This window comes from Scleropages formosus, chromosome 14 (genome assembly GCF_900964775.1).
Source record: "Scleropages formosus chromosome 14, fSclFor1.1, whole genome shotgun sequence".
Lineage (NCBI taxonomy): Eukaryota > Metazoa > Chordata > Actinopteri > Osteoglossiformes > Osteoglossidae > Scleropages > Scleropages formosus.
Genome location: NC_041819.1, coordinates 6,974,431 through 6,996,171, shown reverse-complemented (window position 1 = coordinate 6,996,171; position 21,741 = coordinate 6,974,431). Strand labels below are relative to the sequence as shown.

Here is a 21,741-nt window from a genome sequence, read left to right as displayed (position 1 = left end):
CACAAGAAATACATATATAATTATTTAGCTTATTCATATCTCAAGTGGCACTTTTTAAGATACTTAATTATTCATACAGCTGGGTAACTTTAGCAATTCAAGCTAAATACTTTACTCAAGGGTACTGCAGCAAGAGATGCTATATGAACCTGGTTATTTCTGTTGTAAGGGAAGAGCTGTGACTGTGATGCCACCTGCTGCCGTTGCCTTTTATTTAATGTTTATTAAAGCACAGAATTATCTCTGAGTGCAAAAATTGCATTAGTAATAATGTGGTGCGGTGAACCTTGGGTAGAACTGAAGATGTTTAGTCACCCTTGATGGTAGTTCAATATGAACTCTGGTAAGCCGATAGTGGTGTGGCCACACAACTAGACTTCAGAAGGTGCCAGCAGAAAAGCTGTGTTTATCCTTAAAAGCAAGGTACATCCGCCTGAATAGTTTCCGTAAATATCCAGCTAAACAAGTGGGTATGTAGTACAGATACATAAGGCATCAATGAACACGAGCTGCCCTTACCTTTGATCAATTGGTCGGGTTAAATATAGGGACAGTTGCCACTTAGTGCAAAATAAACATGAAATACCATAGTTGCTGTAGTCTTTGTACTTTTGGGCAGGAACATAAGGACATCAGTCGAATGAAAAGCGGGAAATAAAAGGTTGCGCTAAACACTGGCAGTATAAACTGTTGTTTTAATTGAATCTTACCAGATTTATTCATGTCCCCTCATGAGATCTTATTCACATCTGTTTTCTTGCTCCATCTAGCTACTCAAAAGGGATTAAAGCCCCCTTAACCAAATTAGAAACAGGGTCTTCTATCACAAAATAGTTTAAGTACAACAACAAGGCATTTACTTGATGTACTGATGGAGTCAAATGGAGGGTGTTTACAGAGAACTTTTAGAGCTTATTAACTTGCTGAGATATGAAAGAAAACAAAAAGAAAATTGGAATTTATTAAAGGCTTTAATCCTGTCTGTGGTGTATGAGCTCTTGACTGGAGCAGAGCGGTTGCGAGTGTAGAAGAAACCTCTTGAGCGTTGTGGAATTGTCATGAATTCAGAGGAATGGTCATGAATGGTACTTACATGGACTGTAGCAGTGACTGTAGTTCATTTTCTTCAGGTCTGTTCCTCAGTGGGAAGAGAAAATGTTTCTCTTGTTTACTGATGTTTTGGAGATTTTTGGTCGCTCCAGAAGAACCCAGTGTACCTGAATCCCTTCTAGAGAGCATGCAGTAAATGTCTGCTGGAGAATGTGAGAATCATCTTGTTGAAGTTCAGGTGAGCCTGTGACTTTTTTAAAAGGTTTTGTATAAAATGGCAATAAATTGACAGTGAAAACCATTGGATGGCTGGGCCTTCTGCTCAGCAGGTGGTGTAGTGGCTACAGAATAATCTCTCTCCATTCACTACGTGGGGGGGAAAAGCAAAAAGTGGCTTGCGTAGTTATGGAATATTTTTTTGTTTTATTCACAATTAAAGCTCTCACACACACAGATTGTCTGAAACTGCTTGTCCCACGCGGGGTCGCGGTGAATTGCAGCCTAACCTGGCAACACAGGACGCAAGGCTGGAGGGGGGGAAGAGACACACCCAGGACGGGACACCAGTCCATCACATGGGACCCCAAGCAGGACTCGAACAGCAGACCCGCCAGAGAGCGGGACTTGGACAAGCCTGCTGTGCCACCGCGCCCCCCGATTAAAGCTCTCTTAGTTCCCAAAGCAGGCGGCGAACTGGATTTTGTCATTTCTTATGTTTGTATAATATTCAAAAGACCAAAGGACTGCAAGAGGAAAGACTGTAGCACTGCAGAACTTGGATAGGGGAACGGCCGTAGAGTACACGGATTTAGACTCAATGAGTAACCAAACTTTATTTACTCTCAGCAGCTCCATCTGGATGTTAGTTCTCCACAGGCCCCCCCTATTAAATTACTTTTCTCAAAAATGGCTAATTATTCACAGTGAACAGTATTGTGTAAGCAGCCCTTGTATAATCAATGGAAAACAGTTGTTGCTGTTTTGTTTGGAGTTGGATAGTACAAATACTCCTTCAGTCTGCACCGTCCGCGTTGTTCTCCACTCTTCTGTCAGGTTTTAAGATACATGCCAAGTGCTGCTGGTTTCCTGATATTACATTGCATGTCATTGTGCCACTAATAAATAATTAAATTCTGAAAAAGATTTTTGAATTTTTTCGCCAGCATCAAACTCAGATAGGCTCACTAATGCTTCTGAGGTATGTAGTATCCATCCACCCATCACCAGTAACTACTTGTGTAATGCAGGACCACAGTGCTGTGGACCCTACCCTGGAAATAGAGGGTATAAGTCGGATACACCTTGGACAAGGTGCCAGTGAGTCACAGGGCAGTGACACACACGCATACAACCTTGACCTCATGTACTTATACTTTTGGGCTGTGGGTGGAAACTGGAATGCTCAAAGGAAACAGACTTAAATACACACACACACACACACACACACACACACACCATCTGAAACCACTTGTCCCATACAGGGTCACGGGGAGCTGGAGCCTAACCTGGCAACACAGGGCACAAGCCTGGAAGGGGAGGGGACACATCCACAATGGGGCGCCAGTCCATCGCAGGGCACCCCAAGCGGGAATCAGACCCCAGATTCACCAGAGGGCAGGACCTGGTCCAACCCACTGCGCCACTGTGCCCCCAAGCCTTAAATAATAATACAATTATACAATTGCAGTTAGATCTGTCCCCTGACATTCATCCATTTTCTGTGATCCACTTAATGTCACAGTGGGTTTACATTTACGTTTGTTTATTTAGCATATGCTTTTCTCCAAAGCGACTTCCAATGAACTCTGTGGGTTTCCTAACAAGTCTTTACGTTACCCTGCATTTCCAGTACTTTGATGATCCAGTCACTGATTTTTATAAGGTCTCTTTAAAAACTGTAATTGCCACTGATTTTTCCAATCATCTTGTCAAGAGCCTGATGTTTCTATCCCTTGCACTTTAACAACCCAAGCCTGAAAGCAATTCGTCTTGTTTATTTTCACTGAAAAGCAACACATGATTAAAACTACAGTTGCAACTATAATTCTTATTGTGTAATTTGGCTGGCTAAAATGTCATTTGGAAATAAAGCTATGTTTTTATGGATAATACATGCTATATTTCGCCTTTCTTCAAGAATGTTTCCATTTTAAATTTACAAAAGCAAACTAATGGTGGCAGCCCTAAAAACCACACTTCTGACTTACAGGCTTATATAAAAGGCAGTTCAGATGTGTAATGCAAGAAGATGAACACGTACAAATCGTATTTGCAGGAATTGGAGATTGTGAACCCAAGTCTAGGTGGGGGTTTGTATTAACACTGATTTTTTTGGAGTAGTTTGAAGTGCTTGGCAGACAAGAAACATACAGAATTCTAAAATAATACTATTAAAGCAGTTTTATCATTTAGGATTATGTCTATCTGTTACCTGTTGGCGTGACATGGGTAGTGTTGGTTCATCATAGCTCATGGGCTTTGAGGACCTAACCAAGACCTGACTTTCTCAGTGTGGGGTTTGCTTGTTCTTCTCATGATCATATGGGTTTCCTCTAAAAGTCCAAAGATGTGTTTCAGGTCAACTGGTATCTCTAAATTGTGCATGTCACTAAATCTCTGCTTTTCATTAGTAGGAAGGAGAGATGTGTCTCATCTCCAGTCAGCTGGACTGACACAGAGAGACATAACTGACAGCAGACAGACAAATCTGAGTCACACAAAAATCCACACTAACTGTACAAGTACTCCACAGGCAGGCAGGCAGGCCAGTAGAAGCAGAAATTAAAGTAATACAAAAGATCATTGCAGGTTCTTGGTAAAGAAGGAAGGGAGTGAATTGAAAAAAAAAAACCAACCAGAAATTAACTTTTTCATTTGAAACTTTAATTGATAGGCTTCCATTGATATATATTTATATATACAATAATAAGTTATATATACACTTTCATTCGGTTTGTTGTCATTTAGCTTGTTCCATCTGTCCTATTACATAATGTTAAACTGAGGTAAGTGAAACTGGTTTATACACTGCTGGGCATTAACAGTACCCAAATGTTGTAATCTCAGTCCAATTTTACAAAACATCACAGCCTTCCGTCGGACTTCAGTCTACATTTTCAGTGGACCATTCCAACGTTTACGTATCATAAGCAAATGCTCAATGAAAACACCACACATGTTAGATTAATTCACTCAAGCAACTGGAGACCCGCTCCATTTATCTGCTCGTGGCATTTTTTTGATCCGTTCGGAGATCTCTATGAAAAATTTATGGAAAAAAAAATGTTTGTTATTAAATGTATTGAGGTATAGCTATAAAATGAAAATGATAGGATATATCTTCCTGTTCCACTTAACTAACTGAATATTTAGGAAGCTGCATAGCTAGGTATATTGGGTACTTTACTGCTTAGTCTTTGGACTTTATTGGTTATTTGGGCGCTGGCAGTCACAGATACTCCGCACTGCAACTGTAAACCAGAAACCATATTTAAGTCAATTCAAACCAGCAGCAAAAACTAACTCCACGAGGCAAGCATATGGGTTTCATTCAGTCTTATCTTTCTTGTCCTCCACAGATCTGAGCTGGCAGAGCACGGCTTTCTGAACAAGAAATGTACTACACGCAGGCAATTGAGCTCTCTATCATATCAACAGTCAAAATATACTCAACCTCAAGGTTGAGAGGATCCAATGGACAGAAATGTTTCACATCTATATATCTTTTAAAAATTAACCAGCATCGACTACCTTCCGAAACTGTTGAGAAACAATAAGAATTGCACGAAGTTCAATGTTTTAGTGTAAATATGAAAATGAAGGCATGTGAGAAGTAATCTCCAAGTTCAGTTAGAACCAGGTTTGAATATCAAATTTAACTCTCCAGAATGTAATTAAAAAAAGAATATGACAATTTATTCCACAATTGTTAGACTATCCTGTTCTCCCTTTTCTGCCAGTACTGTTGCCTTATTTCATATCTCAAACTTAAGATCTCTTTACGTGAGCATGTAACCGTTGCGAGGCTAAAAAAATCTCGAATACGCACTTATTCTGGTGTCCAGCACCATAGTGTACTGCTACCCCTTATTCAGCAATAGGAAGATAATCTGTCAGAGCATGAATCCAAACTTCCACTGTGTGTTTTTAGTCATGTTGTGGGAGAAGTGCTGACAACTTAAGCCATGTGTGAAAACTGCAGGTTTTCAACCAGCCAGCAATGTCCAGGTGACATCCTCTGATCTCCTCAGTGGCCCTGTGTGTCTCTGGATATACTGTCACTGGGTGTTCCTGGATGTCGGTACTCAGCTTGGTGAGGATGGCAGGTGACGTTCTTCATGTGGAGTAATGTCACGGTGATAGGCCAACGTGAGGCTCACACGCTGGCACAACGGGATGAGGTTGCAGGACTAGAAAAGAGGGCTGCGTCGCCTCCACCCAGGATGTCAGTGCACAGTGACTCCACTGCATCCAGACGCTCGATCTGCACTAGTCGGGTGAGCAGATCGGGGATGCTGTAGCCTGCAGTGCTGATGCGGTCAAAGAGCTGCAGGCCATCCGTCATGCCGCCGATCTCATCGCGCTTCAAGCCGAAGCTCTCTGCCAAGTGGCGCCAGGTCTTCACCACCGCCTTGTCCGTGCTGTACGTGGCGCTCAGCATGCGGCTGGTCTTCTCCAGGCAGTCAAAAGGCAGCTCCGTGGGACTGAGGCCTGGGATCAAAGAGCACAAATGGTCAGAAGAACATTGAATACTCGCATGAATGTTGCTTTGGAACAGGAATACTAAATGAATAAAAGTCATATTGAAACATTATCTGAGTGATGGAACTGCTGGGAAATACTGAACATTTAGCTTCCCATTGTAAATGCTGAGAATTTCTTATATTTCATCATTTGAACTGAAACAGAATTACAAATAGCAGCAGAACAATTGATGGCTCTGAAAATATTACTTTGGTTGGTTTTCGTGGGATTTTAATGGTATTACGTTCTGCTTTACTCTATTGTTCAAGAATAATGGATGTTTGATGGACCACTCGCCTATGCTGTGAGTTAACAAAAATACATCTATAGACAGATTTTAACTTTGTTTATGTTCTTAATTTATCTGGTTTGATTTATTTTTATTCACTATTTCATTAGCGGCAAGGTCCAAAGATCTCAAAAACCCAATGGAATATTACGAAAGAAAATAATTCATCCACTGGAAATATCACGATGGCAGATGGTTTCAATTTTGTTGTCGTTTGTTCACCATTAATACATTCAGGAGAGAATATGTGTCTGATAACTGCCTTTATAAAGAACAGACAACCTTTCACAGAAGCACTTCTCTTATTGGAGTTCATGCGAGTTCATGCTTTAACAGACCTGAATGACTGTGACTTTCCCCACGGATTAAAAAAAGCATAGAGAACAATGGTGTGTGTAGTACCTATGTTCTCATACTGACACTGTGAGTGTATCGATGTCGGTATGTTCCCGAGTCTCTGACCCACAGAGGCAGGATGCGGGAGGCTCCACAGTTCTGAGAGTGGGTGTAACCTAGAAGCGCGCTGTTGTGTCTGCGAAGCACTCACCCTCTGAAACACTGCATGCTTTTGTGTAAAGGTCCAAGATTTTTTTCCTCCGACTCTGAATCTGTATCGACAACACGAGCGACAAGGAAGAGAGGCGTGTAAGAAAAGACATGACCAGTGTTCTCTTTTTCTACGGTCAGGAAGGCAGATGATTACTACTGCTTAAGTCCTTGAACTAAGGTGCATACGACGAATCTATGGAGAGCGCACGTCTATGTCCGAAGGCTGATCTACAGTCACCGTACTGCAAAAAATGTAGGTAGCAATATCATAATTATAGAATTACAGTGGAGAGACCCAGTTGAGAAAGCAGTGATACATTTTTCGTGTCATAAATTGAGGGTGTGTGTGACCCCCCCCCAAATAAAAACATACCCCAGTGGACCTGCTGCTGCTACTGCTGGAGCTGTTGTTGGTGCACGACCCATTCTTGTCCCGGGTCAGGTGGACCAGCGAGAGCAGGCACAGGTCTGCGGCCCCCTGCCGCTCCAGTGCTGCCTCCTCATCGCTATCGACGCTGCGGCTTAGAAGCTGTTCGTTTTCCGACGAGGCGTCGTTCTCACTGTGAAGCAGGCAAATGTTGCGTGGGTCACGTGGCTCAAAGTACAACGTGATCCTACCTCATCCAGGAGCAGTCATCATGTGCGTACGGTATGTCCTTCAGACCATACTGGGTACACATAAAAGGTGGTCTTTTCCCTCTGTTGGACTGCACTGGGATAGACTGCGTTTGCCAGGGTTTGACGGAGCAAGGAAGGGCGGTGAGTAATCAGGCCTGCGCTTAGCATATCCTCTCATTCTCCGGCAAAAGTGCCATGTTGAAACTAGGCGCACGGAGATGCTCACAAAATGTCATTGTTTCTCCGTCATTTGATACCTGCAGCAACTTGGCAAGTCTCTCTGCATTTTAGCACATCTTATGGCATGCAGACATGCTGTTCACTCCTGCCGCTGGAGGAAGGGAACACTAGACAATCGTAAAACTGTACGGCAGTACATGTAATTACATTTACTTTTATTTAGCAGACACTTTTCTCCAAAGCGACTTCCAATGAACTCTATGTAGTGTTATCAGCCCACACACCTTATTCACTGTGGTGACTTACACTGCTAGATACACTACTTACACTGGGTCACTCATCCATACATCAGTGGAACACACTCTCTCTGTCACTCACAAACAGTATGGGTGAACCTGAGCAGCGTGTCTTTGGACCGTGGGAGGAAACCGGAGCACCCGGAGGAAACCCACACACACGGGTAGAACATCTAAACTCTACACAGAATGAGCGGGGACCAAACCCATGTTTTCTTGCACCACCCAGGCGCTGTGAAACAGCAATGCTACTCGTTGTGCCGCCCCTAATTGTGACGGTATTTTTGTGAAGTATGTCGTATGACTGGATATCTGTATTTGTGTCTCTTTCATCATGTCACAAAGTCAAGTGAAATAGTCCCTTCTCCGCCCAGCTGTCTGATGGTGATCGGTGATGTGAGCTTTCTGTGGTGGGGATAAGAGAGGAATTGCTTGTGTGACTGACTACCCACGGAGGTGTGAAAAGGATTTGGGATAGAATGGTGTCATCCTCTACAAAAAGCTCTGTTTTCTCCCAGTGGTTTGGATGAAGCTGCAGTACTCATCAGACGCTCTGCAATGTTTGTGTAGCCCAACGCCTCCTCTTGGAACCCCAGGCTTCGGGGCACATCTGTATACAACTGCCTCATTTCTCCAAAGCCACATATTGTTTCCAGTAACATACCTCTGGGGAACTTGGTTTGCTCCAACCCTCACCAAGGTCTCCTGCACAGGAGTTGTTACCGAACCCTTCCTAGCTAGCAGCAAGAGGCTCGACTGCTAGAACTTGTTCTGTGGTGACTTAATTACCAGCAGATCCCAAGCAGAAAATGAGATAAAAATCGCCTCTTTGAGGCTTCCATTCCAGTTGCAACAGAGTATGCTTGTTCTTTCTCAACTGTAATATTTTAAAGTTGTTTTTGCCCTAAAGTAAGATAAGACTTAGAAAATACTGCATTCTGAGGAATGTTGAAAAACCATTGTTTTTCTTTTTTCTGTTTTGCCAGATTCTTAGCAGAAATTGTAACGGTGTATTTTTTGAGGACAATTACAGAATCTGTGCATTAGGTGGAAAAAGGAGATGCAAAGTAAGGAGAGATCAGTCTTGTCTAAGGTCTCACCTTTTTGGTGTCCTCGGGGGAGCGGGTTTCAGTTTATCAAATTCATCCTTTTCTGTAAAAATGACTACATTTTCTGTAGAGAAAAGATACATGGAGCACTCACAAGAGATTCTTAACTTTTTTATGAAGTCATAAACCGCTGTTAAGAAACAAAGGAACACAGTGTTTATGTACAGTGGTTGCCTGAAACTTGTCAAGCATTAAACACTATTATATCATTAAGACATTTAATTTGGAGTGTACATTTTCAGTAATTCCTAGAAGATGTGGCTGCTCTTGATGGTTTGCTATTGTGAAAAAGAAGGTTTATGAGTTCCAGATATATTCTGGGTGGTGCCATTGCTGCCAACCCCTTCCCAAACCATGACCAGCCAAGTTCATCACCTCAGCACATGGATAAGAGCTTGTCAGATTGTCTTCTTTAATTTGTCTCTCAAAGACTTGTGTGTTATTCTGCAGCAATGCTACCATATTCATTTGAGCAATTACTAATAAATGCACCCTGGGCAATACCACTGCTATCCATCAAAGTGTGTCCTGTGCCTAAGGTTTCAGTGTGTTCATGAGGAAGATGGGGTTGTATGCATGCAAAGACAGAAAAGGTGGGAAGAGGTAGAAGGGTCACAAAGAGCAATTTACATTTATTCATTTGGCTGATTCTTTTCTCCAAAGTGACTATCTGCCTACAATTATTTACCCATTTATACAGCTGAGTAATGTTATTGGAGCAATTTAGGGTAGGTACCTTGCTCAGGGGTACTACAGCCAGAGGTGGACATTGAACCTGCGACCTTTGGGTCTGAAGGCAACAGCTCTAACCACTACAAGAACAACTGTGCCTATTAACTGTCCCAATTAGTTAATAGGGAAATTAACTGTCCCAATTAAATCAATCTTTTACCTTGAACTTCTTTTTTGTCCTCTTGGTTGTTGGGTTGTGGTTCTACTGTTTTCACCACCTGCCCAGAACAGCACACTATAGAGGAGACGCAGTTAATGTACTTTATGTTAGCCATTTTATTTAGTAATGCGCATTCCCAAACATGAATCCTTGGTCATTTTAACTATATGCAAGTGCTTGACGTCTTGTGTGTGTAATTTCAGGAATGCATGAAAGTAGTGCTCTCACCTTGGCCACTTGGTTTGGCCTTCAAAATGTAGAACATGGTGATCAGCACTATGGCAATGGCCATGATGAATATTGTAGACATGGCGATAATGAGGGCAGTGGCCAAGTGTCCCTGTCCAGTTGGATCTTAAAGACAGAATAGACCCATGATAGACACAGTGGGACTAGCTTTCACTCAAAGAAGATACTCCCTATATGTTAGTCAGCTATATGGTAAAAACAAAGATGCTAAAAGGCTTCATTTGCAGCACTTCCATTTTTTCTCAATATTCTCAGTGCTGCTGCTCTACATCTGGCTTTCTTAAGTTATGCCTTATTAGACACAGAAAGTCCATGAATGTGATACTCACATAATACCAAGGTAATTCAAAAAATGTGGCAACGGCTACAATAACTATTGACATTATGATTTGTTGTTTGTTTGTTGTTGCTTGTGGTTAGTACGGCACCACTTATGTTTCGTAATGCCGTCAAGATGCTCTTTAATGTCACGCAACAATGCTTGACATATTTTCAAATATGTCAGCAGCCAAGGCTAAAAAAGCACACAAAGAAAAGAAGGCTGAAACTAAGACTTCTAACAACTGTACTTTTCATTCTCTGAGAGCCGGTGGCGAACGAAAATCTAGTTGTAACAAAGTGAACCGCACTCAAAAATTTTAAAAGTTGTTTGTGAAGATAGCATACAAAGCGTTAGATTGGGGAAACCCTACCTTTGTGTGGGTGTGGGAACACAGTGGTGCTAGTGGAGGAGATGCTGGGGGCACGACCTGTTGATACCCCTTGGGTTCGCATGCCTGCAACACAGACCCAGCATGCTGTCACTCAGCCACCATTACACAGTCATATTTAAAGACACGATTGCACAGATCTGAGTATCTCTCCAGATGATTTCATGCCTGAGTGTTGTCTGCTTGCCTGAGGCTCCCAGAGGATGCCTACAGTAGGGTCTGCTGGAAAACAGAGGCAACCGCAACTCCCTGAAATTCCTGCATCAGCACCTTTTTGTGTTGCTTTTTTTATTGAAGCTGTAAATAATACTCAATGAGCTGTGTCCAAGCACAGTAAAAGTCATAAAGCAAGATTACACTTTCAAATGTACCACTTTTAACATATAATACTTGGATGACTGAGCATTTCAGTTCATTTAGCCAGTAAAAGATGTAATGTTGGCTTTGAATGTTAATTTAATTTTGAAACTAGCTCCAAACTGGCATTGTGAAAATGATTGGCACAGTACACTTTGTGTGTGTTTTGTTTGAAGAACCATACAGATTTAACAGTGAGGCTTCTAATGAACCATTTTGCTCATTTTAGTGAGTGCACTAACAAGAAAACACTCACTGTTTTAAGAATTTTAAATGACCTTTGTGGTGTTTGTGGCAATTCTTAAAAACAGCCTTATGTAATGATTTTTTTGCATTTGAGTGCCACCAAGGTCTTTTCCAAAGAGCACAAGAACAAAAGATGGTATTTAGACTATTCAGGTTAAATTCAAGGTTACTTAGGACTACATGTATTCTCTGGGACAAGAGGAACGAACAGCAGAATCTAATGAGCAGACTGTTTCTTTTGCTGTAGAATTTCATATAGTCATGTCCATTTATTTCACTTCATTTTGTGCCTTTTGTATAAAATAGAGTCCAATATAGTTCATGGAAAGGAGCTAAAATTTTTCCCTCAAAGCAAATCTCCACTGCTCACACACACTGTTCTTCAATGGACTATGCAGGATTCTAATGCCGGAGTGAGTTTTCCATTACAATTAATTTAGAACAATGGTGGGTCTTAACAAGCCATCTTAAAGCCTTATTTTTAGTCATTAGTCATTAGTCATTATGGTTCTCAGCTGCCCCAGGCCATCTGCTATTACCGACTATTAACGCCATCATGCATTAAACTTCCTCGTTAATTTCCCTTTACATGCCAGTCCGGCAAGCTCCAATTTTTGAAATAACATAAAGAAGGACAGCCTCCCTCTCTGCATATATTTCAAATAAGTACTTCACTTTTCTATTAATATTGTTCCTATTCTAATAACATAAAAATAATGACTATGCTTTAAAACCTCAGGAATTACTGTATCTTTAGCTGCTCAATATGCATAAGTCAATATCTTTCAAGGATAATTAACAAGAAACAACAAGGACTGAAGATGGATAGAAAGTATCTACAGAATCATTACTGCAAGCAGCAACAAGTTAATATTGCTCTATTCTTTTTTTCTTGCCCTCCATACTTTTAATTATTAGAGACAAACTATGCTGGGAGCTTTGTGTTATTTGCCGATTACCTGGCAAGTGCAAGCTCGTCTGCACCTTCAACAAGTAACTCCACGCTTTGCATTTTAAACCTTTTTTTTTTTAGTATTTGGTATTTTTTAAGCATTTCTTCAAAGCATTTCATTAAAACATCCACTTAACCCACCCACACCTTCTTTCATCCCATCCTTCAGCAAAAACAATTAAGAGGGTGCTGAGCAGCCACTGTTTTGTGCATGTTCATTAGAAACTTAACAATAACTACAGTAGATAGAAGTCATAACTGATAAATTTGATTGATTTACTGAGAGTAATGGTGAATATGCTGTTTTGGAGCTTAAAAAAACCAAATGTACAGTTAAATACAAGGATGTGGGAGGTAACTCTCGGGAAAGGGTTTTCATACATTTAAAAAATTTAATTTCCTAGTTGTTCCCCAATCCATCTATTTTTTAAATGCCTACATGTGCGGTGAATAAAAAGACACAGGACAGGGGCTCTGGTTCTGTTAACGTGAACCTCCTGCCAACATGCTAGCTGCCTATGGTCAGAATACCTTCTTCACTTTTGAGGCAGCAGCCACCCCGACACCTTGGCACCAGTTGGACGCCAAAGCCATCAGGTTCCTTGTGTCCTGTTCTGAAGAAGGTGCTTTGAGATATGAGGCCGGGTTTCCCCTGCTATTGTCTCAGCATGTCACCAGAATGCTGTTATAACTAGTCTTTTCTGAAAAATCAGTGCAGAGCTGCTTCCCACCTACTCAACAAAATATGACAGGTGCTAGCTTGTTTTTACTTTGAACAAAAGTAACATTTGGGAATTTATGCATTATATGTCACCCTGAAATTAAGAAAACTGTATGTACACATTTTCCTGTAAATTCAGTTTTGTTTTTTGCAATTGTACTGTTTTAAATGGGAGGGGGGGGGGGGGTGCAGCGGGTTTGGTTGGGTCCTACTCTCTGGCGGATCTGGGTTTCGAGTCCTGCTCGGGGTGCCTTACGATGGAGTGGCGTCCCACCCTGGACATGTCCCCCTGAGCCCCGTGCGGCTGGGCTTGGCCTCGGCTGGCTGTGACCCCACTCGGGAACAAGTGGTGTGTGTGTGTTTGTGTGTGTGTGTTTTAAATTAATTAATTAATTATGTGGCAAACACTGTAGAATCGCGTCTAACTTTTCTCCAAACTGAAAGCCGTGCACACATTAAATTGTCCAACTATGTTGACTCCACACTTTCAGAATCCATGCCTTATTTGTGTAGATACTACATTTGTGTCCCTATGCTTTTCATGGAAAGTTATGTATTTTTGTGTTAATTAGAAAAGTTTTTAATAGTGGCAATTTCTGCACATTTCTAAAAAGAATTGACATTAGTAATATATCTAGGAAAAATAAAATGTTGGCTGGCTAATACAGCTCATAATTTTGCAGCAATGGGATGACCCATGACTGAAGACACATTCCTTCTCCTCTATCACTGGCTTCCTCCTGGGCAGCTCATGTACCCACTCTTCTCAGCTATGTGGTGTAATCAGAAAGTCAACTGTGTTATGGCTGAGCTGCCAAGCAAGGAGCCAGAGCCAAAGGGAGTACACCGTAAATATTTGTCAGACACCAGTACTGTAGACAATGAATTCCAGAAGCCTCTGATTCCTGTCTTTGCTATGTCATGAACTTACTTTCATCATTAAATGTCCTGGTAATGATGACTACTTTTGAACTGAGTGTTTCTGATTTGATGCTCTTTTGAATGTACTTTTTGCACCTCCCTCATTCCCCTCTGAAAAATGCACCCGAGATTTACTCCAGGTGATGGAGCTAGTGGTTGGGTGTCTCCTCAGACAAGATGCAAGAAATTGAAACAAAGGCCAACCACCTAACTTTGTGTCTAGGTATTGCTGTACAGTAGTGTAATATAGTGTGAGACTCTAAGCACACAAGACAAAGAAAACACTCACACTCCTTTGTGTTCTTGGGTGCATTTTGGCATGAGTGGCAGACCATGCCATAGATATTTCGTGGACGGTTCTCCAAGATGTAGTACCTGCAGATGGGAGGAGACTGGGGTCAGCCCGTAGCACTGGAACAATACAGATGAGCAAAATAACTTAATTCTAGAAGAAAGTGGCATTACTTTGACAATCACTGCTTCACAGTTATAAAATCTAACTTTCATTTCCATAAGCTGACATCTTATTATAATGTGTTTCTCCCAATTATAGCCTAGTCGGTTACAGGTTTTTATGTTTACTCTTTAAAGGCAGACACCCACACCACATTTGAAGGTGAGAATATAAACACATATTTTCAGCATTCAGTCTCAAAGTCACCTGCTTTTCACAATATGGGCTGCTTGTTTCATCAAATGATGTGAGACTCGGAAGGGAATACTATTCATTAAATCAATGCACGTCCCTTTTGGCACCTGATCAACAGTGGATGTGGGTATGAGCCAAAACGTGAGATATATCCAACTCTGTCACCCATCCACCCAAGAGTGTACAGGCCACAGTTCAACATCCCTTTTTCCCCTTCTTGGGGTGTTGAAGATCTGAATCTAAGATCTGATCATCTTCAGGCCTCTTGTTCCAGCATATATGGGGACCAACGAACTTACAAGTGCAGATTTTAAAACTGGTTTGCTGTGCACAATGAGTAGTGCCTCAGCTAAAACTGTAACTTAATGAAACTATTTTAATTTCTGCTTGCAGGAAGTCAGGGTAAAAATCTCATTGTGGAACTGAAGATTTTACTAATTTATTCTAATTTTGAGAAACCTGAGCCGCAACTAAACTGACTGAAGAATCCTGACCTGGGATAATTAAATGATTTTTTAAGAGCTCAACCTCCCTCCCCAACTTCACAAGCATCCTGCAGGGTGTAACTAGAAGCAATCATTCAAAGAACTTGTTACAACCCTACTTCCAGAACCGTGTTATGTTGTGTGTTACGACTTCCTTCTGAGAAGGATTATCTTTCCAAGGTGCCGTAAAGATGGGACTGACTAAACAGGGAAAAGGTATCCAAAATTACGGAGAAGCCAAATAGGAAGGGATCAGTGCCAGAAGTCATTCAAATCTGCAGAAAATGAACACATAACGAAATAATGAAGTTGGACAGATTTTGAGTGAAAAAGAACTTGACATCTTCACAGAAACACACCTTGAAAGAAGACACAAGAGTTTAAAATAAAGGAAGGCACTTCCCCCAGCTTAACTGTTTAACCAAGTATCCAGATGTTCCTTTATCCATTAATCTGGTCAGTTTGTTGCCATGGGCCAAATGGCTATCAACATAGTTAATAATGCAGCTAACAACACAACTGGTTTAATATACCTATCTGAACCTATCCACACCTATGTGTGTTCAGCAACACCTATCCACAGTCATATCCAGGCCATGAACTTACCTGAGAACTGGAACCTTCTCAAGCCTTCAATATGTATTAGTATCTAAATCAAATGTTTTTGTGTAATGCCATGCTGCATTTGTTAGCTCTTCGAGTGCCTAGTTCCACTTAGTCGAATGATAACAAGTTAAAAAAGGTCCCAGGAAAAAGCTTAAATGTATTCAGCATTTGTCTTCTGAATACATGAACAGATTTCCAAATACGTGCAAATCTACGGAAATGTTCCTGGGCAAATGAACCACTGCGGGCTATTGTCATCCCAATTAGGAAAAGAAAGTCACCTAATTCAATTTCAGACATTTTTGGCTAAATATACAAACATACCAGCAAGCCAGTGAATGGCTTATGACAACTGGATTTATCTATGTAATGCTCTAAAGATGTCTTGAAGAAAGACCAATCCTTGAAAATCTGGAACTCTCAATTAAATACACAAATCATATTCTTTCAAAAACCTTAACTTCATTTATATTCAGTTTAACTAAATTAAGACCAGATCCACTGCCTTAAGCAGGAATTGTATGACACAGGCACTTGATGGCTCTGATCTCATACCCTACTGTGACATTTCATTCTCTCCATTATTTCCACGTCCTTCTTGGAACAAACATATAAAGAAATGGTAATTTAAGCCAGTGCATTTGTCAGCCTAACTAACTATCATTGGTTCGGTAGTTTGTGGAGATGCGGGAGGTCCTCATGGGGTCGTCTGTATGTCAGCACCTCAAGAGATGTTTCACAGCTGCTACACTGACAGCACGATGTCTCCTGTGCATCTCTGTGACTGACTGTTAAGTATGAGGTGTGTTGTGGGCTGAAAGCACCCAGGAAAGCAGATCGTACCCAGGCAGGCAGGAACCGCACTCTGCGTCGCTCTCAGGTGTGCCTGGCATCAGCACCGTGGCGCGGTAAAGGGCGTTGCAGTCCTTGTGCCGCCGGCAGATTTCGTACTTGCCTTTGGAGAACTTTCCTGCCGGACACGGCACACAGTCATAGTCCTCATCTTTGGTGCCGTAGCCACAGTTCTGTGATGGAAAACACAGCACGAGTCCAGTAGGGATAAATTTTCATTCTGTTGTTTCTACTGTTCATCACTAAAATGTCTCCAGAAAAACATAGTCATGAAGGAGCCGGATCTAAGAGTCTCTCCAGGAGTTTTTTTTTTTTTGAGTTTGAGATGCATTGCTTTCCTCTGCCTTCTGCAAATTGCTTCACTTACCGAATCTTAATTACTTCAGTAAAAGCCTTAATCTAAAAGCATTGTTTACTCTTGGAAATAGTCACTCAGTTACTCAATACAAAGCCTTGTAATAATGGAGAGCCTTAGTTTGCCCAGCAAATGAAACCAGATCTCCTCTTTGAATTACCACTTGTTTTGACTCCAACGGGCCCTGAAATGTCTATTGATGAGAGTCCGCTTAGAAAATGAACTGCATCCTGCATGTGTATATTACATACTATTTAAACACTAAAGGAAAGCGCCTTGAGCATGGCTTTTCGCTGAGACATTACATCCTGGAGCAGCGGCTCCATTCAAGGCTAGATTAAATCCAGATTGCTAAATTACATGCAGTGCTTCAGAATTTGGGAGGTTTGTAAATGAGTGTCATGCCAAGAACAAATCTGGTGAACAGTAATTGCAGCGTTCCCATGAATTCAAGTAGGATGTCACCATAATTTTTAAATCAATTATTCTCTGTTGGAGAATAACAAATATGTTTGTAATGAATTGTAGAGTGAAGAAGGAAAATTTGGCAGCATAATGAATGAAAAGGCTATTTTTCTTCTTATTTGATTTTATCATTTGTAGAACTACAAAATAATTTAAAAAAATATTTTCTAAAATGCTTATTTTTGTTGTAATTGACTATTGAACGTTCATTAGATGTGAATCAGTGTGATGCTCTTTTAATGCTGGCACTTTTTTTACAGCTTCATTTGTAAAGTTGGGAGGGAGGGGTACAGTGGCGCGGTGGTGCAGTGGGTTGGCCCGGGTCCTGCTCTCCGGTGGGTCGAGTCCTGCTTAGGGTACCTTGCAACGGACTGGTGCCCCATCCTAGGTGTGTCCCCCTATGCCCTGTGTTGCTGGGTTAGGCTCTGGCTCCCCGTGACCCCGTATGGGACAAGTGGTTCAGACAATGTGTATGTGTGTGATTTGTAAAGTTTATGCAGCTCAAAAAACATATGTTTTCTTTGTTTTGTATAGCCCCTTTGTCTTTTTCTTTTATTTTTGCTGAAATAATAAATATTCTTAAAAAGATGGAGGGAGAATTAAGATGTTTGTTAAAGTAGGATGTTCATCCCATTGCCCCATTACATGCCAAAGAATGTCTGAACAGCCAAATATTTGATGATCATGTCAAAATGCTGACTTTGTAACATATACCATTTTTCTTATAGATGCTTCAAAGACAACGACTTTACATGCATGAAACATGACCTGGGATTTTGAGCCACGTCTTATGACATAAAAACTTGCAGCTGTAAAAATTTTGATAAAATATTGCATTTGTGTACTTGGAATTTTAGGACAAGCTACAATCAGTACAAGTTTCAAAGCATTTTGAAATGATATAATTTGAGGTTTGTATACTGTTTCATGTGGTAATTCATATTACAAGTTGAACAAGTTTTAAAAATTTATTTTTATCATGTATCTTTTAGAACATTATGTTTCTTAAATACTATTTGTATAACGCTAATATGAATTAGAAAAAAGTCCTTCATAGAAATTGTCCTCTGAAACTTCAAAAAAGCTCTGATGTTGGTTTCAATTGGAAAATTAATTATTACGCGACTCAGAGAGATGTCAGAAATGTGTGAGTAGCAGTGCTTGTAGCACAATGGGAAGTTTAGCTGCAATAATTGTCCCTGTATCCCTACGATTTTTCTTTTAATTACACTTAATATAAAATAGTACGCTAATAAACTAAATGTGGAGCTTCTGTACAACTCATCTTGAATGAGACTACCACTGGTGGATTTTGTCACTCTGCAATTTGCCTTTGAAGCAGTAGAAATGTTCATTTGAAGCAGGTTAGTTCTACTCGGGTGGTCCATGCAGACAAGTATAAAGGATGGCTAGAGGGTGCAGAAGTTTGCAAAAAATATAGCAAAAATCTGAATTTAAACAAAAAATCTAAATCACTATCCCCTTTTCACAGTGACCTGCCACTAGAACATGAACATTTTAAAGTAAAACATTTTATTCCATTATGTTATTTTACCATAATTTAAATAATCAAAATCTCCAAATCTCCTGTACTCCTTTTACTGGTAAATGTATCTTTTTACTAATCTCAATAATTTCATTGACTTGCTTTGTAAATCATCCTACACGCTGTATAATTTAGTTCTTTTCTCATTCGTACTCCTGGGTATTTTACTAAAAAAATGAAAGTTATGTACCTCAAAAATTCAACAGACAAGTCCGTTCAAAACTTGAATTCACAGCCTCCAAACGACAATTTCCCTAATAGACATGTGAATGCGAAACAGTGTACGACCCAGTGGAGCACAGCACATCGCTCACTCCTCACCATGTAGGGCTCCTGGCCCGGCTGGCACGGGGGGCACGGCTGACATGTGCCAGTGGTCTGGTTGTAGAACTCGTTCTCCCCACAGCTGGAGTACTCTGCCTTCAGCAGCGGCATAGCGGATAGCTGTGGCGATGGAGGGAGGCAGATGCGTGAAGGCACCAAAAATGGTTCTAAGCAGGCAGTCTGATGCTGGCACGGACTCCATGATCACAAGGCCAGAACACTCCAGGAATGCCTCTTCATCTGTCTTTTCCAAAAACAAACACTCAAACAGACCATTGTCAGTTGATTTCTACTTTAAATGCGTCTGAGTTCAGGCTATCTATTTTTACACTCCATTTTGGACATTAGCCGATATATTATATACGTCATACGTATTGCCAGCCGAGTTTTACCTGCTAATGCTACTTTAGTTTAGCTAATGTTATTTTAGCTGCTGTTGGTAACTGTTTGTGCGAACATCAGTGATCAAGACTCTTACTGGTTTAAGAAACAGGTTTGTTGTAAAAATGGCTGCAATTTTGTAAAGAGGTGATTTGGTCGTGAAGAGGATTTTTTTGGTTTTGCAAAGTGTTCAGCTCTCTCTGAAAACTAACATTACTAACCTTTGTTCAGCCAAAGTTGAGAGTTGTGTTGATTGCTTGATGACGGATTGTGTTGATATTGAAGGTGATTTGGTTTTGGAAAGCGATACCACTGTTTGTGAAGGTGGGTGTTAGTTCTACGAACTAATGAGAAGCTTTTGTGGGCAGCTGGTTTGTGAAAGGACAAGAAACATCTAAATGTGGGTGTAGGTTTTCTGAGGTGAGTCGTGAAGGTGGCTATTAGTTTTGTTACGGTGTTAGATGGTTACTGTAACATGGAACCAAGGACGCCGGGACGGCTGGACCCAAGTGCAGAATCATTCATCAGGAACCAAGGGGTCAGGAGAGTTCTTGTTGTCGGGGACGGGCGATGAGTCGGTCGATCGGCGGTCAGAGTGAGAGCAAGGATCCACGCACGTGGTCAGGGGATGATGCGAAGGGTCAAAAGCCAGACAACAGGTACAGGAAGCAAGGGATGAGGAAGAGCAGGACATAGCACAGAGGGACGGTTGTCTCAGCAAGATTCCGCAAGGAGGGGTCTTCTAAGGGTGCGTCTACTGATTGGTGTCCGGTGCCTGATCTGTGTCAGGTGCTGTCAATGGTGATGCGGGCGTGGACGTGACAGTTACGAAGTGGTAAGTTCAAATTCAAATTCAAACTTTGTCACATGCACAACCATACTTAGTACAATGTGCAGTGAAATGCTTTTCCAGCTGTTCGTGATACATACCAATAGTCGAGAAAATAAAATAAGGAAACACAAATAAAAGAAATTAGGAACATACTACAGAAATACAAAGGATATATAATGATAAAAAAAGGTAAAATTAAATAAGGTAAGATGAAAATATAATGGTAAAAAATATAAGGATCTTAATACAGTAAAAAAAAAATAGAAATATAATAAAAATGTAATCGAAATGAACAGGAAAACAGATTGTATATTGGGGGAAAATGCAGAACGATACAGATATATGTATTCAAGTGTATGAATAAAGTGAACGTAGCTCCAAAGTAAGCTGTGAAGTAAGTATTTTGTTTCAAAGCGGTGTTGTGGTATAAAGGTAGGAAAATCAGAACAATGAGCAGCAGCCCAGATTGCAGACAGTCCTGGCAACAGCAACTTCACAAAGTGGTTCCAAGCAAGGGGCACAGAAATAGGTTCTAATGATACAGTTCCATGTCGCTGATGAACAGGGGGAATTTTCTCGACGCAAACAGTCCTTTAAGAACACTCGCAAAAGGTGTTCAGATACTCCTCACCTGAGGTAAACCTCTTAGAGAGGCTGCTGCTTGTATAGACTGAGTGAAAGAACAAATCGCGCAGACAATAAACATAATGACTTTCAGTCCTCAGTTTGGTAGTCTTATATAAAAGATAAATCACACAAAACAGATCATCTTTGTTAGTTAAACTGCACAGTAAACAGACCAAGTTTAACTAATTTAATCTGAGGAAGGAAAAACATTACTCAACAAATAGAGCTGCACAAAACCAGGCATATCAAGCACGTCGGTTTACAAAGTACCACACGAAAACAACATTTTCATACTCAGGAAAACAATGGTTTCTTGAAAGTCCACCAAGCCTCACCAGGGAACGAAATCAAGGTTCCTTGCTGAAAAGGGAATAAAGCTGTTGATGTTCACCTAACAGTCTAATCTTATGGCTCTTGGAGAGGCAATTTATAGGTTATAATTAAGAGAGTGTAAAGTAAAATTAGTTTCTGGGAGATCTGCCAAGTATTTCGAAGTCAACATCTAAAAGCAAGAGCAGGAGATTGAAGACAGATTTAAAGTAGGGCTTTTGTGGCATTAGATGTGTTTAGTTGTTTTGCAATGTTTGGGTCTGGATCTTTCTCAGTGGATCCAGAGCCGGTGTTCCACCTGGATCTACCTGTGGTCCTGCCGGAATAGGGTAGAGCAAGTTATGAGCAAACTCACCAACAGCATGGAGAAGAAGCAACCATGTTTCTGTCCTCCTTTCCGGACCATC

The 21,741-nt window shown here is 40.9% G+C and overlaps 1 protein-coding gene across 1 annotated transcript; it reads right to left on the bottom strand.

The window, feature by feature from the left end:
- Window positions 1-5,425: 5,425 nt before the first annotated feature.
- Window positions 5,426-21,736, bottom strand: LOC108920530 (tumor necrosis factor receptor superfamily member EDAR-like). Its single transcript, XM_018729311.1, has 11 exons — window positions 21,690-21,736; window positions 19,162-19,284; window positions 16,466-16,647; window positions 14,172-14,257; window positions 10,668-10,751; window positions 9,955-10,080; window positions 9,727-9,801; window positions 8,826-8,898; window positions 7,005-7,191; window positions 6,630-6,690; window positions 5,426-5,760 (listed from the first exon to the last, which is right to left on the bottom strand). Exons 1-11 carry the CDS (start codon window positions 21,696-21,698, stop codon window positions 5,426-5,428), a joined length of 1,341 nt encoding a protein of 446 aa, XP_018584827.1. The 5' UTR covers window positions 21,699-21,736.
- Between the last annotated feature and the right edge of the window lie 5 nt (window positions 21,737-21,741).